General features: G+C 44.3%; 1 protein-coding gene across 1 annotated transcript in view; it reads right to left on the bottom strand.

The window, feature by feature from the left end:
* The window catches only part of CPNE9 (copine family member 9), a 161,970-nt gene that overhangs the window by 23,629 nt on the left and 116,857 nt on the right, over positions 1-21,484 (bottom strand). The window contains exons 8-15 of the mRNA XM_018576136.1: positions 16,859-16,962; positions 15,730-15,834; positions 15,579-15,620; positions 13,828-13,903; positions 8,844-8,897; positions 4,919-4,980; positions 3,477-3,523; positions 1,642-1,823 (exon numbers count right to left, since the gene is read on the bottom strand). Of these exons, the coding sequence (XP_018431638.1) occupies positions 1,642-1,823; positions 3,477-3,523; positions 4,919-4,980; positions 8,844-8,897; positions 13,828-13,903; positions 15,579-15,620; positions 15,730-15,834; positions 16,859-16,962 (672 nt within the window). The remainder of the gene's footprint in view (positions 1-1,641; positions 1,824-3,476; positions 3,524-4,918; positions 4,981-8,843; positions 8,898-13,827; positions 13,904-15,578; positions 15,621-15,729; positions 15,835-16,858; positions 16,963-21,484) is intronic.

Raw genomic sequence — 21,484 nt, forward strand, 5'->3', positions numbered from 1 at the left:
AAAGAGAGATACAAAAATTATAACTTGCAAGAATTTGCTTGAGGGAGCTAAATATACATCCTGCCTTCACTTATGTTACACCTGCCAAGATGCCTCAATGTGCAATGGCTGTTAAAAATGTTCATCTTCTCACCTAGCACTGTTAATGGCCGGGTCCAATCATCGGTAATAGACATGGTATTGGCTGAGGAAAAAAGGGTCGTGTGGTCTTTGTTGACCTATCAGTGGCTTTGACTGAGGACACATAGGAGCCTATCTAAAACGAATGGTCTCAGATGCATTTTCTTTTCAAGAAAAAGGTATGTAATGTAATACTGCATTTTGACCACTTGATGGAGCTTGGCAGCACATGAAATAAGTATATATGCCCTATGCCCCTCAGCTCAATCTAGTGGCCATAATGCAGTATAACATTACATATATTCGACCTGAAAAGAAAATATATTTAAGAACGCTGACACAGAACATTTGTTCAGAAAGATTCGTAGGGTGAACGGCTCTGCAAATTGGTTACAAGTATTTCAAAGAACATTCATTTTTGCCTCTATTTGCACAGAACGAATATTCAGAAAGATTCAAAGAGCAAATGGCTCTGCAACCTGACCCTCATGTTCTAGCAGCCACTACTTGACCAAGCTTGGAGCTGTCATACTGAGCAGATAAAACATTTAAAGGGACTCTGTATATTAATTTTAGGTGACTACGTATTTGAATTCCTTTTAATGGTATGCCCACTTTAATATAGATATACAGTTTTAGCCAACATTTAACTAATTGATCTGTAGATGTGAAGCTGTCATTGAAGGAAATTTGTCAAGAGAGAGAGGCATGGAGTCTGCCACAGCGATCCTCCATGTAAAAATCCCTTTTTTACTTGGCTGCCATTCCTGACCTGGGTCATGTATGCAGATGAGAACTCCAAACTTTTCTCTGACTTATCTGCTTACTTGTTCCAGGCCAATGACCGAAGAACTGATGCTGGTTGGTTAGCATAGAGGTCAAGCAACGATTGTTTTTAAAAGATGGTCAGCAATGGCACTTCCTGTATATCTCTCATGACAGGTTTGCTTTAAAGACAATACTGACCTGGCTGATCCTAGCTGCAGCTTATTCAATGGCAGAATAATGAAATATATAGAACATTTCAGAATTCAGCCTTTATACATTGGGAGTGGTCAGTAACATCAAAGATGAGAAATTTTGATTGGGTTATTTTAAGGGACGGATTTCCCACCAGGCCAACCAAGGCCCGGCCTTGTGGTGGCAGCAGGGAGTAGAGGGGCAGCAGGGGTGTGGAATTCCATGCAGTTCCGGGCCATGGCCGGGTAGTTATTTTCTACATTTAGCCCTGCTTTGGTCAAGCAAAGCTAAATGTACAGCCGGAAAGCCACCACTTGCTTTGTAGATGTCGCCAAGATCACTTGTATGCAGCCTGCAGGTCTGCCATTATCCTTGGGGGGGTTGGCGGGACCTGGTTATGTTATCAGTCTTCCCAATTTTCCATAATAGGTCAATCTCCAAAGTCCTAAACGGAAAATCATTCATTCTCCCAGACTGTACATGAAGTCCGGCAGTATCGGAGTATTTTCGAGTCGCGTTAACTGTAGACTGAGGAAAATATGTCAGAAGACATTTACGCACCAGCGGGAACTCATGGGAAATCTTGCCATCTGGTGGGATTTTGGCGCCGAATCCGTATGCTGGGAATAGTTTGTCACTGTCATAGTCCTGGATAATCTCTCCGACAGCTTTCAGCGCCATGCCATATGCGTTCAGCTGGTACGGGTTCATGTAGTGGAGAGAGGTGGGCTGTGAGGGGTTACCTGGGGAGAGGAGAGAAACAGAGCCGTTAGCACACGCATAAGAGCATAAACATGGTTTACATCCCGAATGGTCCCTGTTCACAACCCCCATGGTCCCTGTCTGTGTTGTAAATTAGTCACCACTCCAAGCTCACTCCTGTGATGGACTACAATCTCAATACAAATTAGTAAACTAAACATGAGATTGTAGTCCATCACGGGAGCGAGCTTGGAGTGGTGACTACTTTACAACACACACAGGGACCATGGGGAACAAAAGTAGCCCCCCTCCAGAAGGAAGGACAGTGTCTGCACCAATTCAGAGATGATTTGAGGATCTACAGCCGAGTGATACACAAACAAGATAGATTTTTGTTAATAGTTAAGGTACTTGAATTAATTTTTAAGATTTAATCTGACCTCTAGGCACTCAGTTAAATACACATATGAAACATATATAGAATTTATTTTATCTGCAAAAGGTTTCTGGCCATTCAGTCCTAAGATTTACACAGCCCTGCCGACCACCCTCCCAAGAGAGAAAAGCAGAACACAGAGCCAGTTATTTGTGCTGCAGTGCCCATGCGCTAACAAGGAACATGTTGAGAGGAAGAGAGAGCAAAGAGAAGAGCGTATCATACTGCTGCTTCTCCTTTCACTGTCCAGTTACAAGCCAAGAGAACTGAATGTTACTTAAAGGGGAACTATTGGGAGAGTAAAATGTATTCCTGTCAATAGCTTGAGCTGGCGCGTGTCACTGCAGCTGTCACAGGCCGACCTATAGCTGGAGAACTGAGTGATTACAAACCACTGATCGCTCAGCTCATGGCTTCTCACGGCAGAGAATGGTGACCGTCAGTCACTGCTCCCTGCAGGGATTCCCCCCTCCCCTGTCTCTTTTCCTTCCATGCCCATTGGAGGGACAGACAGCAGAGGGGGGCGGGCATAGCTGGCTCTGGCTCTAGAGAGGCAGAGCCAGCTGCCAATCAGGCAGCCGGGTGGATCTCGGCAATATAGTTGGGATCATTCCCGACTACAGTGCTGCTCTGTGCTGTCAGCATATAGCGGGCAAAAGCCTGCTATTTGCTGACTTTAGTCCTCTTTTGCGTCACAGGAGTACATTTAATAATGTACTCCTGTGACTCAAAAGAGAACTAAAGCCAAAAAAAGATTTGCCTATAGTTCTTTTTTAACTGCAGCAGAGAAAGTCAGGTCTCCCGTCCTGCCTGACAGGGCTGTGCTACGTGGCAGAGCTGTGTGAATCCCAATACTGGGTGGACAGATCGTCACATTTTTTGGCAGGTAAAACATCTCCTATATTGGCATTTTTCCACCTCTTTAGCTGTTTGCCTGGGGTTCAGCTTTAAGGCCTGGGAACGGTAAACATTCACTCATTACAGCAGCCTCTACAAATAAACCTCACGGTCAGGAGCGAATCTAGCAGCCTCATTAAGCGCCGAGCTGAACAGGCAGCATCTGTGCAGCACGATAGTGAACTTAACCTCTACGGGCAACCTGCATCTCTGCGTTATCATAGCAACCCCCCCCCCTTCGCTCAGATCCTTGTTGTTTCCACGACCATGAGACTCCTGCAATTAATTGGAATAATGGGAGAAAGTTGCAGGGAGGGAAGAGAGAGAGAGAGGGAAAAAAAAGATACTTCATCACACTCACCGTTCGAAGCCGTGAAATCAATGGCAACTGTGAAGTTTAATTGCGTCCTAGAAGGAAGAGGGAGAAAAAAAAAGAGAAACAAGTAAAAGTAATTGCAGATTCTTCTCCCACCTCATGTACTATCTGTGATGTGACGACTGGATAATTTGCCAGGTTCTCCCCCTGCTACTCGCTGAATGTAATTTCAATGATAGATAGAAGTATGGGACTCCTCCATAGCGCATTAAATGAACTTCAGCTGGCAGAGCCACACTGAACAGATTGCTGCCTCTGCTCTGCGTCGCATAGCGGTAAGGTGGCCACGGCGGGATTGCAAGCCGTAACATGATTCATGTTACATAGCGACTTAGTTAACAAGTTGAGAAAAAGACACACGTCCCTCAAGTCTGTCCTTTCGCTACCCCAGCAAATATGATCCAGAGGAAGGCAAAATAACACCCCTCTTTGCTTATTTAATTCCATACTTTGCATGCCTATGTTCTATCAAAGATTGTGACTGGGTTGGAATGTGTGACCGGTCACACAGTTTAACGTAATCACGCCCACTTTTTCGGTCGGTGGAAAAGGTGAAGAATTCTAACGCTTTCTCAGCTGTTCCAGGGCAGATCGGCATCGCAGATGGTATGTGCAGGAGAACCGATCTGATCTGAAACAGCTGATCGTTCCTGAGATGTGACTTTGTGACTGCGATCTCACATTCCACAAAGGAGTGACATTTCAGGACCGATCAGCTGTTCCAGGGCAGATCGGTTCTCCTGCACATACCACCTGCGATGCCGATCTGCCCTGGAACAGCTGAGAAAGGGTTGGAATTCTTCACCTTTTCCACCAACCGAAAAAGTGGGCGTGATTACGTTAAACTGTGTGACCATGTGACCGGTCACACATTCCAACCCAGTCACAGTCTTAGAATATGAGTTAGAATATGTGACCGGTCACACATTCCACCGCCGAAAAACTGGGCGGGATTACGTTAGAATGTGTGACCACGGGACCGGTCACTCACCTCATAGTTCTCCTTTAAGAGTTTAGAGTCACTTTAAGATAAATTCAACCTGACTGTATTACAGTAATAAAAAGACGGACACGTCAGTTGAGAATTAAGGGAATGTGTAGCGGTAGTAGATATTGTTGATTTATTATGGTCAAGGCTAAATTATGAAAAAAAAATGTTTTATTTTTTTTTGGAAATATGAAATGCTTGTTAATATTTTGTATTCTTATTTTCAGCCAGCAAATAGGGCTGTCACCTTCTTTTTAAAATGATTTCCTCTGTTGTTCACAAAGCTCAGTAGCTCAAGGTGTCATTTACATACACAAGTGAGGTGTCATAGGAGAGACTCCTCCCTTATTTCTTATCAGACAACCACAGGTATGTTATCGTGTTTATGAAAGAGGATGTGTTCAAAATGTATTTTAAACAGCACAAAGATGGCGCTTACCCTCCTTTAATGTAATCGACGAATGTATATTCAGATTCAGCCTTGAAAGATAAAAGTGTCACCTGTGAGACAGTAATTTATGAAGATTTAAAAAACAGACAGTAACGGGAAATTATAGTTATCATTTACATACAGAGCGCCCACTAGAACTTCATTTGAGGGTCGTACATTTATATATCTGCAAAGCCTATCAATATTTGGATCTGTTGAAGCGTCACACTGGCCACATAAAAGAATACGGCTTCCTAAATAATCCGAAAGTCCTAATCAATCTCTAAGAATAAATATTGTAACACACATTGATAGCTTATTTTCTCTTCCCAATATTGATACAATGTAACATTACTCTGAACGCTAATTCTTTACTCCTTCAGAGCTTGCAGTACCAAACATGTAGACCTCTGGTGTATGTGAGCAGCACTGGGGTGAGCTTGGAGCAGCACATTCCTCAGGAATGGTTAAAGCTCTTCTCTAGCCCAAACCCTTTTATTAATTTTTTTGGATAGAACAACGGAAAGGGGAAGCCTATGTCAGGTTTTATCTCCCTCTGTGTCCCTGTTGCTGACATTTACGCTCACTTCCTGACAGGACAGGAAGTGATTGCAAATCACTCTAATGGGGGACACAGGCAAAAACAGAGACACATTTTTAGTAGCCTAGGGACTGGTCAGATTTTTGATGATGTTTATATTGCTGTTTGTGCCTGAGACAGCTGCTCCGTACACTATCACTTCTCGGCCTTTTGGCTAAGATCAAGTGTAGTATCTGTTCTTATCAGTTGTTGGAGGGGAGAGGATGCTGCCGATCCCAGAACGGGGGAGCATTCTAGTACCCTCTGACGTAATGGTGGGTGTCGGAGGACGGTTCGGTCCACTGCTGGTTGCGTCAGGCCCTGAGGTTACGGGTAGACCCCAGACAGTGGGAGGACCCCCGACAGCACTACCTCCTGATGTGAGCAGAGAAACACTTGGTCTGGCCGGAGGGTTGGGAGGTGGCAGAGCCCGTGGTGTTGTGCCCCCTGGGGGTGGCGTCCCAGGGGTGCTCAGAAAGTCACTTGGGTGTGGGACCCCACTTTGACTCACTGTGCACATGGACACACACCACCTTGCATATTCTGCACAACGCCTCCGAGACAGGCCTTATGGCTAGTCCGGGGCAATATTCTTGCACTCCGGCCCCTAGGGCCTGTCAGCGTGGTGCACTGGCACTTTAGTATTATTGTAAACAAGTTAATCTGCGCTTCTGGAGGGGGGTGATAATAAAGGAATAAATGAATTAAAATTAAATATGTGAGAAATTGTGAAAGAATAATTAAAACCCGAAGCTGCTCTGAAGAGGGATGAATCCTAATATGATCGGAAAAAGCAAAGCGCTAGGGGAAAAAATGTGCAAAGGAGCGAAGGGTAGGTGTTCGGGCAAAAAACGATTTGTAAACCTGTTAGGTGTATAGCTGTGTAAAAACCAAACTAGAACACTATAAATAAATAGAGAGGCTCCAACCGTATAAGTTATACAATTAAAATCAAAAAGTCAAGTCCAATAGATTATATAGTTAATAAGTGCTAATAAACATCAAAAAATCAAAAAACGTGTCCAAATAGGTAAAATAATCCGGTGAACGGTGAACTCCGTGTGAAAGAATGCAAATATACAAAGATAGCAAAGTGCTTGAAGATGATCATCATGAGTATACTTTAGTATTATTTATTGCACTTAATGCACGATTGGCTTTTTTTAAAAAGCGTTTATTGATCCACAGATGCAGCGCGTGCAGGTTCCTTCGGGGCCTTTTCCCGATGTGGGGAGGAGATTCTGTACCCTAATATAGGGTTCTCTGTCTCCTCCCATCCAGGGGATCTCTCTTCGGGAGAGCCCCCTACCGAGTACTGTGAGGGACCTGTTCCGGCAGGTCCCCAAAGGATCGGGGTCCACCGGCCTTCGGGTTGGTGGACCAACAGTCTCAACCCCTGTCAGGAGCCTTGCGCCCCAGGGGGTCGGCAATCGAGGTCCCTTCTTTATTGAAGGACCAAGCACCCTTATGCACGTTTTTGTGTGCTGTGATTTCACGGTTCACTTTTTTTGTTCACAGTGGATAGTTTTTCGATGCACGTTCCACGGGCTTTTAAGAAAAGAAAAAGCTGCTCCATACACTTCTGTCCTGTCCCTGTGACACTAAGAGGTCTATTTATAAACTCATGGATATTCCACTGCACTGCTTACCAGTATGCCCCTTGGAGATGGGTGCTGAATTGGCTGCAGAGGGTGCCGCTGAAATCCAAGTACATAGGGTGAGACCAGAATACCAAATTATACTTTGGTAAGCTGGTGACATACCCTATTTACTGCTATTTATAAACTATTCGGAGGGTGAATATCTGTGAACATTTATTTTCTGTGGCTATATGCCAAAATGAACGTTCTTTAGTTGTGTAGAATGTACTTTTAAATGTTTTTTACATGTAATATCGCACGATGGCCACTAGATGGTGCTGAGGAGCATATTAAATAAATACTAATTTCCTATACTCCTTTAGCGCTTCTAGTAGCCATAATGTGATATTACATGAAAACATTTGACAATCCATTCTATTTGTAAGGAATAAAATGTTCATTTTGGCATATATTTGCACTGAGCAAACATTCTCAGATATACATAGATATGGTTTATAAATAGACCCCTAAATGTCACAGGGACAATAAGTGAGGGGAAATCTTCCCCAGCTAGAGTCACAGGCAGAATTAAAACTTGAAAGAGGTTCTAACCGTTCTCTGTTGTATCTAATACAAATAAAAAAGATTTGGGCTGAAGTTGGCCTTTTCTGGAGAAAGTGCTGCTCCAAGCTCACTCTGTGCTGCTCCAAGCTTCCTCCAGTGCTGCTCCAAGCTTCCTCCAGTGCTGTCTGAGAAGGTTCTCATTCATCCAGGTCAGGGTATATCTTTAAAAAATAAATCAAGGCGGTCCCACCCTTTCCCCTCTATCACCTCTTTACTGCGACCCTGCTGCTTTTCCTTCCCTTTCCCTTACCTTACTCCCCTCTTATTAATGATCTTTGACACTATCGACCCCGGATTATAGGAGACTGTTGTCCACCTGTGCTCTCCTTACGATTCTGTGGTCGACATTGGAATATCTCTACCCCAACCAGTCTGGGGTATTGTGTATTGTGATTGTAATGTCTTTCTTATATTGTAAAGCGCTGCACAAACTGTTGGCTTTATATAACTCCTGTATAATAATAATAATATTGCCTCCTGATAGAATGTACCTGCTTTTACATGTACACTTCACGATACCTACGCAAGGAAATCCTTAATGTGTTGGGCAGAATGCTCTCCGTACAGCAGCCTGTTTCGGTTCCTTTGTTGTATGACAACTGTGATCATATACCCTCTATTATTGCTATTTCTGTGTTAAACCTTAAAACCGATAAAATACTTTGAAATTGAAAAAATTAATCAAGGCAACTGGACTTGCTGTATTTTTCTTAAAGACGTTTCGCTGGTCATCTGGCTAGCTTGCCCAATTTAGAAATCTGAACTGAGAAAGTTAGTCGGATAACCAGCTAAACGTCTAAGAAAAATACAGCAAGTCCAGTTGCCTTGATTTATTTTTTTTACAGATATCATGCCTGTGCTGCTCACATACACCAGAACTCTGGTTAGCATAAGAGGGTGTTTCGCCTTTTCTATTCTGTTTTGCTTTCAATCGCTTATCCGTGCGAGCAAAACCATTAACAGAGCTTTATGTTATCACCGGAGTATAGGTTCGCTTTAATAAGCCTCATTAATTTTGTTGCTCTGCTCGGCGTCCAAACAAGATAAATAACTGCCGTGCATCGCTCGCGGTACCCGGCAATCCGCTTAAGGTCACAGATTTGGTGTAGACATAGCCAAATTAGACTATGTCCATTAGGAGCTGACTCACCGTCCCGGAGTTGATATATTTCTTCTTTTTGCACTTCTTTTTCGGATTTAGTACCTAAGACAGAGGGAATGACAAGTCAAGGATGCCCCTCCTGCCACTGACACAAAAACTCAGCCGCATTCATCTTCATTAGCGCAGCTACTTGCACATTCATCACTGAGAAAGAGAGCTCCGTTCTGGTAGACCTCTGGACTCACCGTCACAATTAAAATGACACATGTACAAGAGCGAACACTATAAATATTACATTAAATGTATTCAACTGCAACTTATTCCCGCTTTGTGTTACATCAAAGACTCCCGCCATTATGTCCTAAAGACACAAATGGTCTTTATGATGCAGAATCGGTAATAGGAGTTGAGAAGCTTCCTCTGTATAGGGAGATGAGAGGTAGGCAACTTTAAGATGCAGCGTGTTTTTGATGTTTTTGAGCGGCGGCATATAATTAAAAACCACGGGCAAAATGTTACCTACAGTACTTGATGTCTACTTGTTATTAAAGGGAAATGGAAAGGTGAACTATCTTACAACACCCCACCCCCCTTCCCACACCCCTGGTCACCGCTGCACTTATCTCCTGTTATATCCATCTCTAGCTCCCCATAAATTCTGTGATCCTTAAACATAGTTTTTATGTATTTAGAGTAGCTTTTTTAAAAATGTATCTGCAGCTAAAACTTTTATTATGGTGTGAGATAGAGTGGAGAGGTGTTATCCAATAGGGCAATGCATACAATTCAAAATACTAACAACATACAAAGCCATCCACCACTCTGCCCCCGGCTACATCTCCAACCTCATCTCAAGATATCACCCAAGCCATCCTCTCCGCTCCTCCCAAGACCTCCTGTTGTCTAGCTCAGTGGTTCTCAACCTGTATAAACTCTGGACCCACATTTTGTCCTTTGGCATGAAGTCGCAACCCAAGTTGCACCACACTGGAATGCACGGCATTGGAATACCGCATGTTCCGGTGCAAGCGATGGGCGGGAGGTGTGTTTGGGGAGCCATTGAAATGAATGGCAACACAATGCAATGCACCTCCTGTACCAGAATGAACAGAAGGTGCGATTGCGTGGTAGTTTGCAATTAAAACACTGACAGACACACACAACCACAGACAATCTCGCACACTCACAGATATTCTAACGCACACATACACACTACCAAAAAAATGTTAGGGGTTCAGTGTTGGCTGCTGTGCTGTGACGGAGCTCCATCCATATGTGCATTGCTTGTACAGCTTCCTTGCACTCCCTATAGAGGTGCCGGGAGCCAGAATGTGACATCACTCCGGTCACGCGATGCACGTATGGATGGACCTCCCTTGCAAACATACCCCCAGCCCACTCTACCTTAAGCTGACACTCGGCACCGGGCAGCATATTTTGAATGGCTGCTTGGCACGAGAACTGGCAGTGCTGCGCTATAGGGGAGGCTGAGGAGCCTCTGACCTATTGCAGTGGAATACATGGGGCGACCCACTGAACATGGGGTTGCGACCCACCAGTTGAGAACCACGGGTCTAACTCCCTCATTACCTCCTCTCATTCTCGCCTCCAGGACTTCTCCAGAGCCTCTACCATCGTCTTGAACTCCCTACCCCAAACTATCTAGTTATCTCCTAGTCTGTCTGGCTTTAGGCGATCCCTGAAAACTCTCTTCAGGGAAGTGTCTTCTACCTTGTAATTGTAGTGTCTCACCATGTGATGTAAAGTGCTGTGCAAACTGTTGGCACTATATAAATCCTGTATATGTATGTTATTGTTGCATTTACCATGTTGGGGAGATTGACCCTCAATATTTCTCCCGGTGACCACCATCATCCAGACAGAAAGACTTATCTCGTGTTATGTCCATCTCCTGACTCCCATGAATTGTGTGATCCCTGAAAACAGTGTTTTGTATTTATAGTTGAAGTTTTTAAAATATATCTATAGCCAAGACTTTTCTTGTAGTTTGAGATAGGGTGGAGAAGTGTATTTATTGTTGTCTGTGTCCACCATGTTGGGGAGATTGAGACACAATATTTCTGCTGGTAACCAATGTCATCAAGACAGACAGACTTATCTCCTGTTATGTCCATCTCCTCCTGACTCCCATGAATTTTGTGATCCTTAAGAAAAGTGATTTTAAATTACAGTAGAGGTGGCAGTATTGCCTCCTGAATGCTTGTAAACCACTTCTCAGCTGCACTCTGAAAAGCAGCCCACCATGTATCGCTTTGTGGGGTGTGGTAAAAGTCCGCTGCCCATGTGAACAAGGCCTAAGAGAGGCTATCCCTTTTTTTGAGAGATTTCCTCTCATCTCGCCCCCTCTGCTCTTCCAAAGACCTTCTGCTTTCCAGCTCCCTCGTCAACTCCTCCCATGCTCGCCTCCAGGACTTCTCTAGAGTCTCTCCCATCCTCTAGAACTCTTTACCCCAACCTGTCCATCTATCTCCTACTCTGACTGCCTTTAGGCGATCCCTTAAGACTCATCTCTCCAGGGAAGCCTATCCCGCCTAAAACTAACCACTGAACTATCACTTTCTCAAACAATTCATCCCCACACAGCTACCACCTCATGTATCACTTGCCCCTCCCTTTAAGATTGTAAGCCCTCAGGGGCAGGGCCGTCCTTACAATCTTGTCTTGAATAGTATTGTAATTGTAATGTCTTCCCTATATTGTAAAGTGCTGCGCAAACTGTTGGCGCTATATAAATCCTGTATTATAATAATAATAATAATCTCCTATGATGTCTACAGGCCGGGAAGTAGAAGATAAATCTCCCTGGACAAATTTGCAAAAAAAAACCCCCAAAACATTCACTACTTCACCCAAAAGTTTGAGCTTTAGAGGAACTTTAAAACAAGAAATCACAACTGAAAGTGACATTAAAGTCAAACGGATTTTAGGCTATTTCAAATGCTGATGAAATCACTTAGAATGGATGATATGACTTGATGTTTAAAAGGTTTAGCTTCCTGCAGAATCAGTTGGTCCCCTGAGCCCTGGTTCTGATATCCTGTCTTAGGGTGGCTCCTTTACCTTGCAGGGTCCTATGGAGCCACCCTTGTGTGCGCTAGTAAGCTATGTGTGTCTCCACAAACACACAGGAACAGCAGGGTTTGCTGCTCCCCCTTCCTTTCTCTCTTCTCTCCCTCCTCCCTTCACCCCTCTCCAAGCTAATAGATGGACGGCACTGGAAACTGCTCTGCCTCTTGTGATCTTGTTCTGGACAGCCAGTTTAGGGAAGCCAAGCTGAAAGAGCTGGAGCTTTTTTGGAAACATGATGACTGTAAGTGCATGGGCAAAAATGTAAAGAAATGCTTTGCTGGGCAATGTGTATCTCTTTGATCTGGATTCATTACTGAAAAAAGTATAAGAGGTTAATACTTCTTGAAAGTTGCACCACTAAATACAAGACGTGCAGACGCCATTAGAAAGTGCGCTGTATACTTCGTACCAACTGTTTTCTATTTAACGGTCCAGAAAGAAAGTGTGCAATTCTCTAAATGACTTGGGAATCCTCATGAAGTCCAGAGCTGAGAGGATGAAGCTGTGATAATATGTTTAGCTTCGCTGCACAAACCCCTGTACTGCCTGAAAATAATGAGATACTGAGCTGATTAATCCTCTCATCTTTCACTTTGCTCAGATTAAACATTCCGATAATACTTTCATTGGTACCCAGCCCTCGTTCCCTGTGTCAATATCACCAGCAATGTCATGCTGTCTGTTTGAACAGCCACTGGAGATGTGAGCTCTTCCTGCTGACATGGATATCAGGCTGGGTATACACAGGCGACTGGAGACTGCTCGGACGCTGCCAGTCCCCGGGCTGTGCTCAGAGAAGCCGCAACCGCAGCCGGCCGCACAAGTATCAATATCTCTGTGATACTTTATCAATGCAGTTCTCAAGGGCCCATTCACACGTCTTCATTCCTGTGTATCACATGTGGGTTAAGTATGTAAAGGCAGACTATTTATTTCGAATGGACTGCCAATGCACAGGAATGGACTAAACAAACAAGCAGCATTTTTTCTGACGCAGAGCGCCACAATACAGGGTAGTGGGTTATCGTGTGTTGTTGTGCACCGCAATGCATGTGCGAAGGAGCTCTGTTGCCTCAGTATGTTGAGGTACTGTGCATGTTGACGCATGCATTACGGCAACATACTGCAATGCAAAAGTATGATTTTGTCCTTAATTAATGGGTTCTCGAAAAGAAATCTTTTGACTCGACACACATGGGTCCATTGACAAGAACTGTGGATTATGATGGTGGGAGAAGGAATAGAACGGCATTAAAAAAGTGATGGCTTTTTATGGCAGGCTCTGAGCCTGCTGGAGCCTTCCCCTCACTTCCTGTTCTGTTGACAACATTGACAATTGACCAAGAATTAACAAAATGAACCCTTACATTTGGGCTGGAGTTTCTCTTTAAAGTATGTCTAAAACCAAAGGTTTTTTTGTGTAGGAAATGGTTAAAACATTTCTTGTCCTGGAAACACAACAGGAAGTGAGAAGAAATCTTTCCAATGTGAGAGGAAATCCCCTCTGAGACATTTGTCATCAAATCAGGTGTCCCCATTAGAAGAGTTCCTCGGATTTTCTGTCCTGGTGACAACTGCTACGTTTCCCATTACTTTCTGTTCCAATGACAATGCTCACCAGGGTGAATCCCCTATAATAAGACACTGCAGGGGTTTCAATCACTTCTCTACTTTATCCTGTGCTAAAAAAACAAAGTTTAGGCTTTGGATACACTTTAACTTTCATCTCGACTTGCTGTTTAATTCCAGCACAGGTTTTATTTTTTATTAAAAAAAAAAAAAAACAGTACTTACCTCTCCTACCTTCCTCTTTTACAGCATGCAGCCTACTAGGTACACTATAAGCTACCCTGCATATTACAGGTATCCAGTCCTGGTCACTGGGTCATATGGGAGCCCCGGGACATCACATACATGCAATGGCTACAAATGGAATTCTCACCTCATATACACTGAACTGACTCTGTCCTCTGGATAACTCTCTGTAGCTTGTAGTAAATTCCCCAATGAAGTCGTGGCTGAAAAATGAACAGCAGAGCAAAGTCTCAGGAAAACCTTCAGTAAGTCATTACAATTACAATACATTGTAATACACTGTGACAGCTGCAGCCTGCTGGTCTCAGTTGTCAGTGTCTCTCTCTGTGTAAAGCACTGTGACAGCTGGAGGCAGCAGGTTTGTTAGTAAACAAACCTCATGTGGCTGTCAAGGGGGATCGCATGATGTGGGACCATGCTGATTGATTCCCAATCATTAGCGTGATACCAGGAGCTGTCATGGATGTATTTATTGAAATGTATTTAAATCATTCATTTATTTCCAAAAAACATATTAGAAATGCATTTCTTTTGGGGTGCACCTTAAATAAAATTCAGTAGGATATATCACTGACATGACTTTCTTTATCAACAAAGCCATGTATTAACCATGTAAACGCTGACATAGCTTTGCTAGAAAACAAAGCCGTACGGTTTACCTTCATGTATGTTTTGATAAGCAGTCAGCGTGGCCACATTTAAGGGTCGCCATACACGTTACAATCAAGCCATATAATCTTTGCACAATCAACTCGAGATTTATCACAACTATGTAATATAAGGGATCTAGCTAATATCCAATCAATTCGCTTCCAATCAGACAGGCGCTTGCACTACATTGTTGTTGGTAGATCTAAAGGCGATTGTATAATCAGATTGTAATGTGTATGGTAAGCTGAAGACTCATTGGTATGATATTCTGGTAAAGGCAAAATGAGTCAATGTGCTGCAAAAATAGGATTTTTGTTTCACTTAAAATCCTTTTCTCCGCGTTCATTGAAGGACACAGCAGAGATCTTGATCTCTAAACTGATGGGTTACATCGCCGCTTGCAGGAGTAGGAGGTCAGCCACAAAAAAGAAGCTTGGCTCTGGGAGTGGCTTCTTTTGGTGGCCACACCTCCATCCAGGATAGCTCAGTTAGTCACAAAGCAGTAGAACTAAGGCACAAAAAGAGCCAAAGACGGAAGGGTGCTGTGTCCTTCAATGAACGCAGAGAAAGTTGAAAAAAAATCCTATTTCCTCTTTCGTTCACAAGTGAGCTGTAAAAACTGAGCTGCCTTGGATGAGGGTGTGGCCACAACAGGAACCATCCCCAGAGCCAAGCTTCTTTTCTATCGTCCTCTTCCTGCAAGTGGTAGTATAACCCATTGGCACAAAGATCTCAGCTGTGTCCTTCAATGAACGTAAGAGAATTTAAGTTTGGCAGAATTACCATCTGCTTAGGATACATTTAGTATAAAGTCTGTTTGGTTTAGGTATAACGACCAATCTGATTACAGATAAAAGTTGATTGGCTGTTATAAATTTCTGCACTTTAGACACCCTCCCTGGAAGATAACACCCCACCACCCAAGGCAGAAAAGGATGGCCCAGCCAAGGTTGCCCTAGTTGGACATTTGAACATATTGGAGATTTGGATTGATGGCTGTGTACTGGAAGAGGTCTCCAGTTGTGTTTTTTTTTCTTCTTGTGCCCTGTACCACCCATCACTGCTGGCACTGATACCCACCTCCTGAAATGTGTCAGACATGATCAATTCTATCTACAGGTTAGCATAACAAGCTGCTAAAACCCATCCTCTGAACAATATGACTAGATCAGTCATGTATGCCTGGCTAACGCTGCAAAGCTGATGTAATAACGGGAAGCCACCTACCTTCCTCCTCTGTCCCAGTCATACACATCCACTTTCACCGTCCTGCAAGTAGGCCGAACATTTTGGGGGAGAAAAATAGAAAAGGTTGTTGAGAGGGGGAGAAAAAGGAATGTGTTCAAAGTGGTAAAATGTTTTTTAGAGATTCTCAGACCTGTCGTAGTCACCGTTACATAAAGCCCGCACGGGGATGGTGAACGGTTGCCATACTGGGTTCAAAGTGTTTTTCACAACTTCTGTCTTGTGGCATATTGTGAACCTGTAAAGATGGAAAACATTTTTTTTTCATGTAGCTGTGTGGGCATCACCCAATTTTGACTGGATGCCCTCAAGTTAATAAACCTCAACACTTCCTGAACTTCTTGTATGAAACTTTCCATGGCCATTATAAAATACTGATGTATCGGTTTTGGGCAGGCAAATGATTGTAAGGGGCAAGGCCGCCAAAATTGATATTTTATTTATAGATGGAGTTTGATGGGAGCTACTAGCTTTCAATAATGTTGTAGATTTCAGTAGTGGTCTCTTTCTTCTAGGGCCCTCCCTAAAATGAGGCAGTTGGCTCAGGTGGCATCTCATTGGATCACATGGGTCATCACTGTGAGCTGGAAAATGGGCAGTAGGGCCTGCTGCCTCTTTTCCAGCCAGCAGTATCCAGATGTATCCCCTGCACTCCTTACAGCGTTTAGGACCATACAGTAAATGGTGGTGTTCACAGTGATGATCACAGATGGCGCCGTGCAATACGAAGTCTTGATGTAAATGAAGATCACCAGCCCTCGATGAATACTTGAAAATTCTTGTTTGTATTTATTTTAAAAGGTGCGTTACTTGCAAAGACCAATGTTTTGGGGCCGCGCAGGGTCTCTTCATCAGGGTGACACGTGACGCACTTTTTAAAATAAACACAAACAAGAATTTACAAGTATTCATCGAGTGCTGGTGATCTTCCTTTTCCATCCAGAGCATCCCAGGTTGCCTGAGAGCTCTTTGCAACCTGCGATGCTCTGGCTGGCATCCCACCCAGCTCACTGACGTCGCAGAGGTACCGTACACCCCCGGTAACGTTTGCTGTAACCGAATAAATCCCACCCCACGTAACATGCGCCCCCACCCACCCAGTAATGTGCACTGTTACCAATTTCCTGCACAGGAAAAAGGACTGGGGAGCTGGAGAGCTGGAATTTGATTGGCTGCTGGGGACAACATTCCACTTTCCCTTTCTCCGTGTTTATAAAACGCTCTCCCATTTCTAAACTCTCCCCTTTATTGATCATACGTACGTTCCGTCCTCATTGCTGCGGTAGAACACCAGGAAAGGGTCCGACTTTCCAAAGAAGTCTTTCTTGTCCAGCTTGTTGGCGCACAGCTGCATTGTAACAATGTCCTAAAAGATTTGGAAATACTCTGGTTACAATCACATAATAAATACACAGCTTATCCTGACTTTTTAACAAATGTATGTCAAGAGCGAGTTGGTGACTGATAGCATTTTAATGAAAGCAGGTGTGAAGTCCCAGCATACACGACTGCTGGAGACTGATCTCTCCCTTGTGAGCTTGTACTGGACAGGAAGATCGGGGCAACCCAGCCAAGTGAGTTGGAGCTGTTCAGAAACATGATGACTGTATGTGCTTGAGCGAAATGTAAAGAAACCCGATGTATATTTGTTTAAACTGGATTCATTATTGAAAAATAAGTTTGAGAGTTTACTACTTTAAAAAAAAAAACTTTGCGGAGTTTCAAGTTCGTGTTTATTTCCCCCTCTATCCACCACTAAAATAAGATAGACTTTAAAGGAGAACTATGGGGTTAAGTCTTTTCCCCATAGTTCTCCACAGTTCCCAGCTCCATTGAGTTTACTTTTATACGATATGTTTGGATCATATAGATTTCTCATGGGAATGCTCACTGAGTCACACATATGGTTAAACGGTGATCTCCTTCCTTTTTTGCCCCCTAAGAGCTGCTCGCGGCGACGGCTCATCTTGTACCTCCTGTACTTGTGTAATTAAAATGTATCAGATGTGAAACTGAGCCTGATGAAGTGTTAGCCTGGCTGACGATAATTGCGGGAAATTACTGCCTTTTCAGGAACATCTTGGCTTTCAGTGCATCAAGTGTGGAATTTTGAGCTCCAAACGCAGCCAACAGCCAGCTTTCCATTGTGCGTCCCGCCTCACCAGTATGGCTGGACGAATGGTCAAGGACCTGTCCCGCCAGTAATCTGCCGATTTGCAGGGTTGGATATGTGCAGAGGCTTTTAGAGTGAGTACTGTTTTTAAGGATGGAATCACATTTCCGTGTTGCACGGTATTGCACATAACATGTGTTGCTGCATTGCACTGCCGCTCGTATTCAATGGCACCCCAACACGATGTGCCTGTGTTGTAGCGCACTGCAAAGCAAAGGTCTTGCCTTTGCTTTGCAGCCATCTTGGTGATGGATGCCAGCAGAGAGAGGAGGAGACAGTCACCCGGCGGGATAAGGTATGCCGCCGGGTCCCCTCCTCTCTCGAGCTACTGTTGGACTCTCGGTCCTTAACAGAGTGCCCAGAGCGGGTGACACCAAAATGACTGTCAGTCATTTTGGTGTTTCCCCTGCAATGGTATCACCCGGGTGCGGGCCGCACCCCCCTTGTGACGGCACTGGGGCTTCTAGATGTTTAAAAGTTTTAGCTTCCTGCAGAATCAGCTGGTCCCCTGAGTGATGGATGCCGGCAGAGAGAGGAGGGGCAGTCACCCGGCGGGATAAGGCATACCACCGTGTCCCCTCCTCTGTCCTGATGCTGTCGGGCGTTTGGTCCATGACGGAGTGCCCGACTTTTCAGAGGGGGATGACACCAAAATGACTGTCAGTTATTTTGGTGTCACCCCTCCAATGGTGTCACCCTGGTGCGGGCCGCACCCCCCTTGTGACGCCACTGACAGTTACCCCCACTCGTGCTGTCACTCACTGTATGATAGTAGAAGAGCGGAGTCCAGTACATTGGCGTCCCGAGGTGGGGGTACCGGGTGACACCCCGCAGTGACGTTTGGCATTTTGCTGGTCTGGAGTATTCAGGTGTGTTACCACAATGCCAAGGAGGCACATCAGCATTGATCTTAGAGGTCATTATCCTCCAAAGAATTCAAAAAGGATGTACTTTCTTTTTCACATGACTGTATTACATTTTTGGTTTTGGGTTTACATACGCTTTAAGGCCCCATTCACACCTATGCGTATTGTAATATGCGCGTCTGTCACGCGACCGTCACGCGTTTTTTTACCGCGATTCGCGGTAAAAAAGTTGCGCGACCGTCGCGCGATTGCAAAGGCTACTTGGCAGTATACAAATGGAAAACGCCCTACAAAACGGACCAATACGCAGCAAAAAACGCTCCGGGACCTTTTCATGCGTGGGCCGTTTTGTAGTGCGTTCGGGACGGGCGGAAATACGGACAGGTGGGAACGATACCATTGACTACAATGCTATTTATTTTTCTGACCGTTTTGTAGAGCGTTCATCGAGCGTAGGACGCGCTACAGAACGGTCAGGTGTGAATGGGGCCTAAATATCAGTTGTGTATACAGGTCATTGATACATTGTTGCTCAATCATCCATAGAATCCAAACAGAAGTCACCTTTTCCTACCATGACCGTACTCAGTATCTGAAGAGGGATCTCTGAGAACGGCTGCACATCTGCATCATGATATTCCGTATTTTCTGTTACCTCCCCCCCTCCCCGCTCCTCAGCGCACCTCAATTAATGGCTAAACAGACAATGATTCATAATTGAGAGTTGAAGTAAAGTGCTGTGAATCAGACAGATTCATTTACTTTCATTAAATCCCATTTTGTGTTCTGCATTCCAGTTGATAAAATGACAGATCTGATCAGAAACAGACGCGGATGATAAATCTGGTACGTGCGCATGCTCCTTTTTTTTTTTTTTCAACAAATGCAGAAACTTTAGTGGATATTACAAAGACGGCTCAATTGTCTCAATGGAAAGTATCATAGACTTTTTATATACATTCAACAACCTAAAAACCCAACAAATTCAGTGGCCCATCAGAGAAAAACATCTTTGGCTGCAATACCAACCTCCTACGTGGCGATGTTCCCCCCAGACTCAGTGCTCTCCAATCAAGTGCCTGTCCTCTTCCCTGTGCTTAAGCTGGCCATACGATGCTCCAGCAATGTGTGTCCCCCTGGGGACCCCCCCGTTTCACAAAAGTCGATCTTTCAATCGGCATTTGTTAAAAGAGCTGGTCAGAAATCTGTCACCCAATCAGTGACAGCAGCCAATCAGCTGCAGTCATTGGGTATTCTGACAGTTGGGTTATGATCCATCAACACGCAGCATGGAGGGGGAAATTAAAAATGTTTTCTTGTTCAACCCATGGGGCTTAATAAGGAAAGCATATTGTGTATGGCCAGCTATAGTGTCATTCAATGCACCTCCAGTGAGCCCAGGTCTTTACGGACATGCTGCCATCGGGTGTGTGTAATCACCATACGGGTTCACAGTACTCCTGGAGCAGGGTACCACCATAGAATTTCACAGTACTCCTGGAGCATGTCATCACCACATGGGTTCACAGTACTCCTGGAGCATGTCTTTCACAGTAGTCATGGAGCACGTTATCACCACACGGGTTCACAGTACTCCTGGAGCATGTCATCACCACACGGGTTCACAGATTTCCTGGAGCACGTCATCACCACACGGGTTCACAGTACTCCTGGAGCAGGTCATTACCACACGGGTTCACAGTACTCCTGGAGCATGTCATCGCCAGACAGGTTCACAGTACTCCTGGAGCACATCATCACCGTGCGGGTTCACAGTACTCCTGGAGCACATCATCACCGTGTGGGTTCACAGTACTCCTGGAGCACATCATCACCGTGCGGGTTCACAGTACTCCTGGAGCACATCATCACCACATGGGTGCACAGTACTCCTGGAGCATGCCATCACCATATGTGTTCACAGTACTCCAGGAAGCATGTAATTAAGGCTTTGGGATCACGGTACTCCTCACATCATCACTGTGCTGTACATAGCCTGAGCAAAAAGCAGAGCTGTAGGAAGGGGCCCAGCAGGCCCCACCTACTACAGGCTGCCTTCAGGAAAACTACAGGAGAGGGTGGATACAAGACCAGTCACACTGCAAAAGGAAAGAGAGCCTCAGAGACTGGTCTTAATTACAGGACGCTTCAAGTTTCACACTGGATTACTGCACAGATCTGCAAAGCTCATTTAGGGATGAATACACATGACTCCTGTATGAGGACAAGATTTGCTTATCCCAGAGTTCAGCTTTAAACCATCATTTGCTATCATCTCTGTAATATCCCTATTGCCTTGCCTGCCATACCTGATCTTGTCGTAAAAAACCAGTCCACCATTAAAAAAAGTGTACTTTCCAAGTATTGTCAGTTTGCATAAGACAAGATCGTGAGCTTTAATAATCGAGGAGAAGATTTCATTTAATATCTCCCGCCCTCTCCCCTCCTTTCCCCAGACACACATGCAAATCATAAATATAAATGCAATTAAACACACCATTAATCAAAATTGCTAATATACCGGAATAAATAATCTGACACAGAAGTTGCTATGTGTAATGAATTTTATGTAGAAGATTCCATCCACATAAGAGGAAAGAGAATTAACCCCTCTTTATGCAGAGCACGTCTGCAAATAACACAACTCCGGGCTGGGTTTGTCTTAACGTGAATGGAAAACCGTATTAATGACATTGCTACAGCATTGTGTATCATGAACAACTGCCATTTTGTTTTTTAAAGCCCATCTGCAGGATAAAACTCAAACTCCTTCCACCCCTACCGTGCACCCCACACTAAATAGCCCAAAATGGCATGTAACATTTCACCTTTTTGTAGTCATTTGTTGC

Source organism: Nanorana parkeri, unplaced genomic scaffold, assembly GCF_000935625.1.
Source record: "Nanorana parkeri isolate BGI_ZX_2015 unplaced genomic scaffold, ASM93562v1 scaffold56, whole genome shotgun sequence".
Taxonomy (NCBI): Eukaryota; Metazoa; Chordata; class Amphibia; order Anura; family Dicroglossidae; genus Nanorana; species Nanorana parkeri.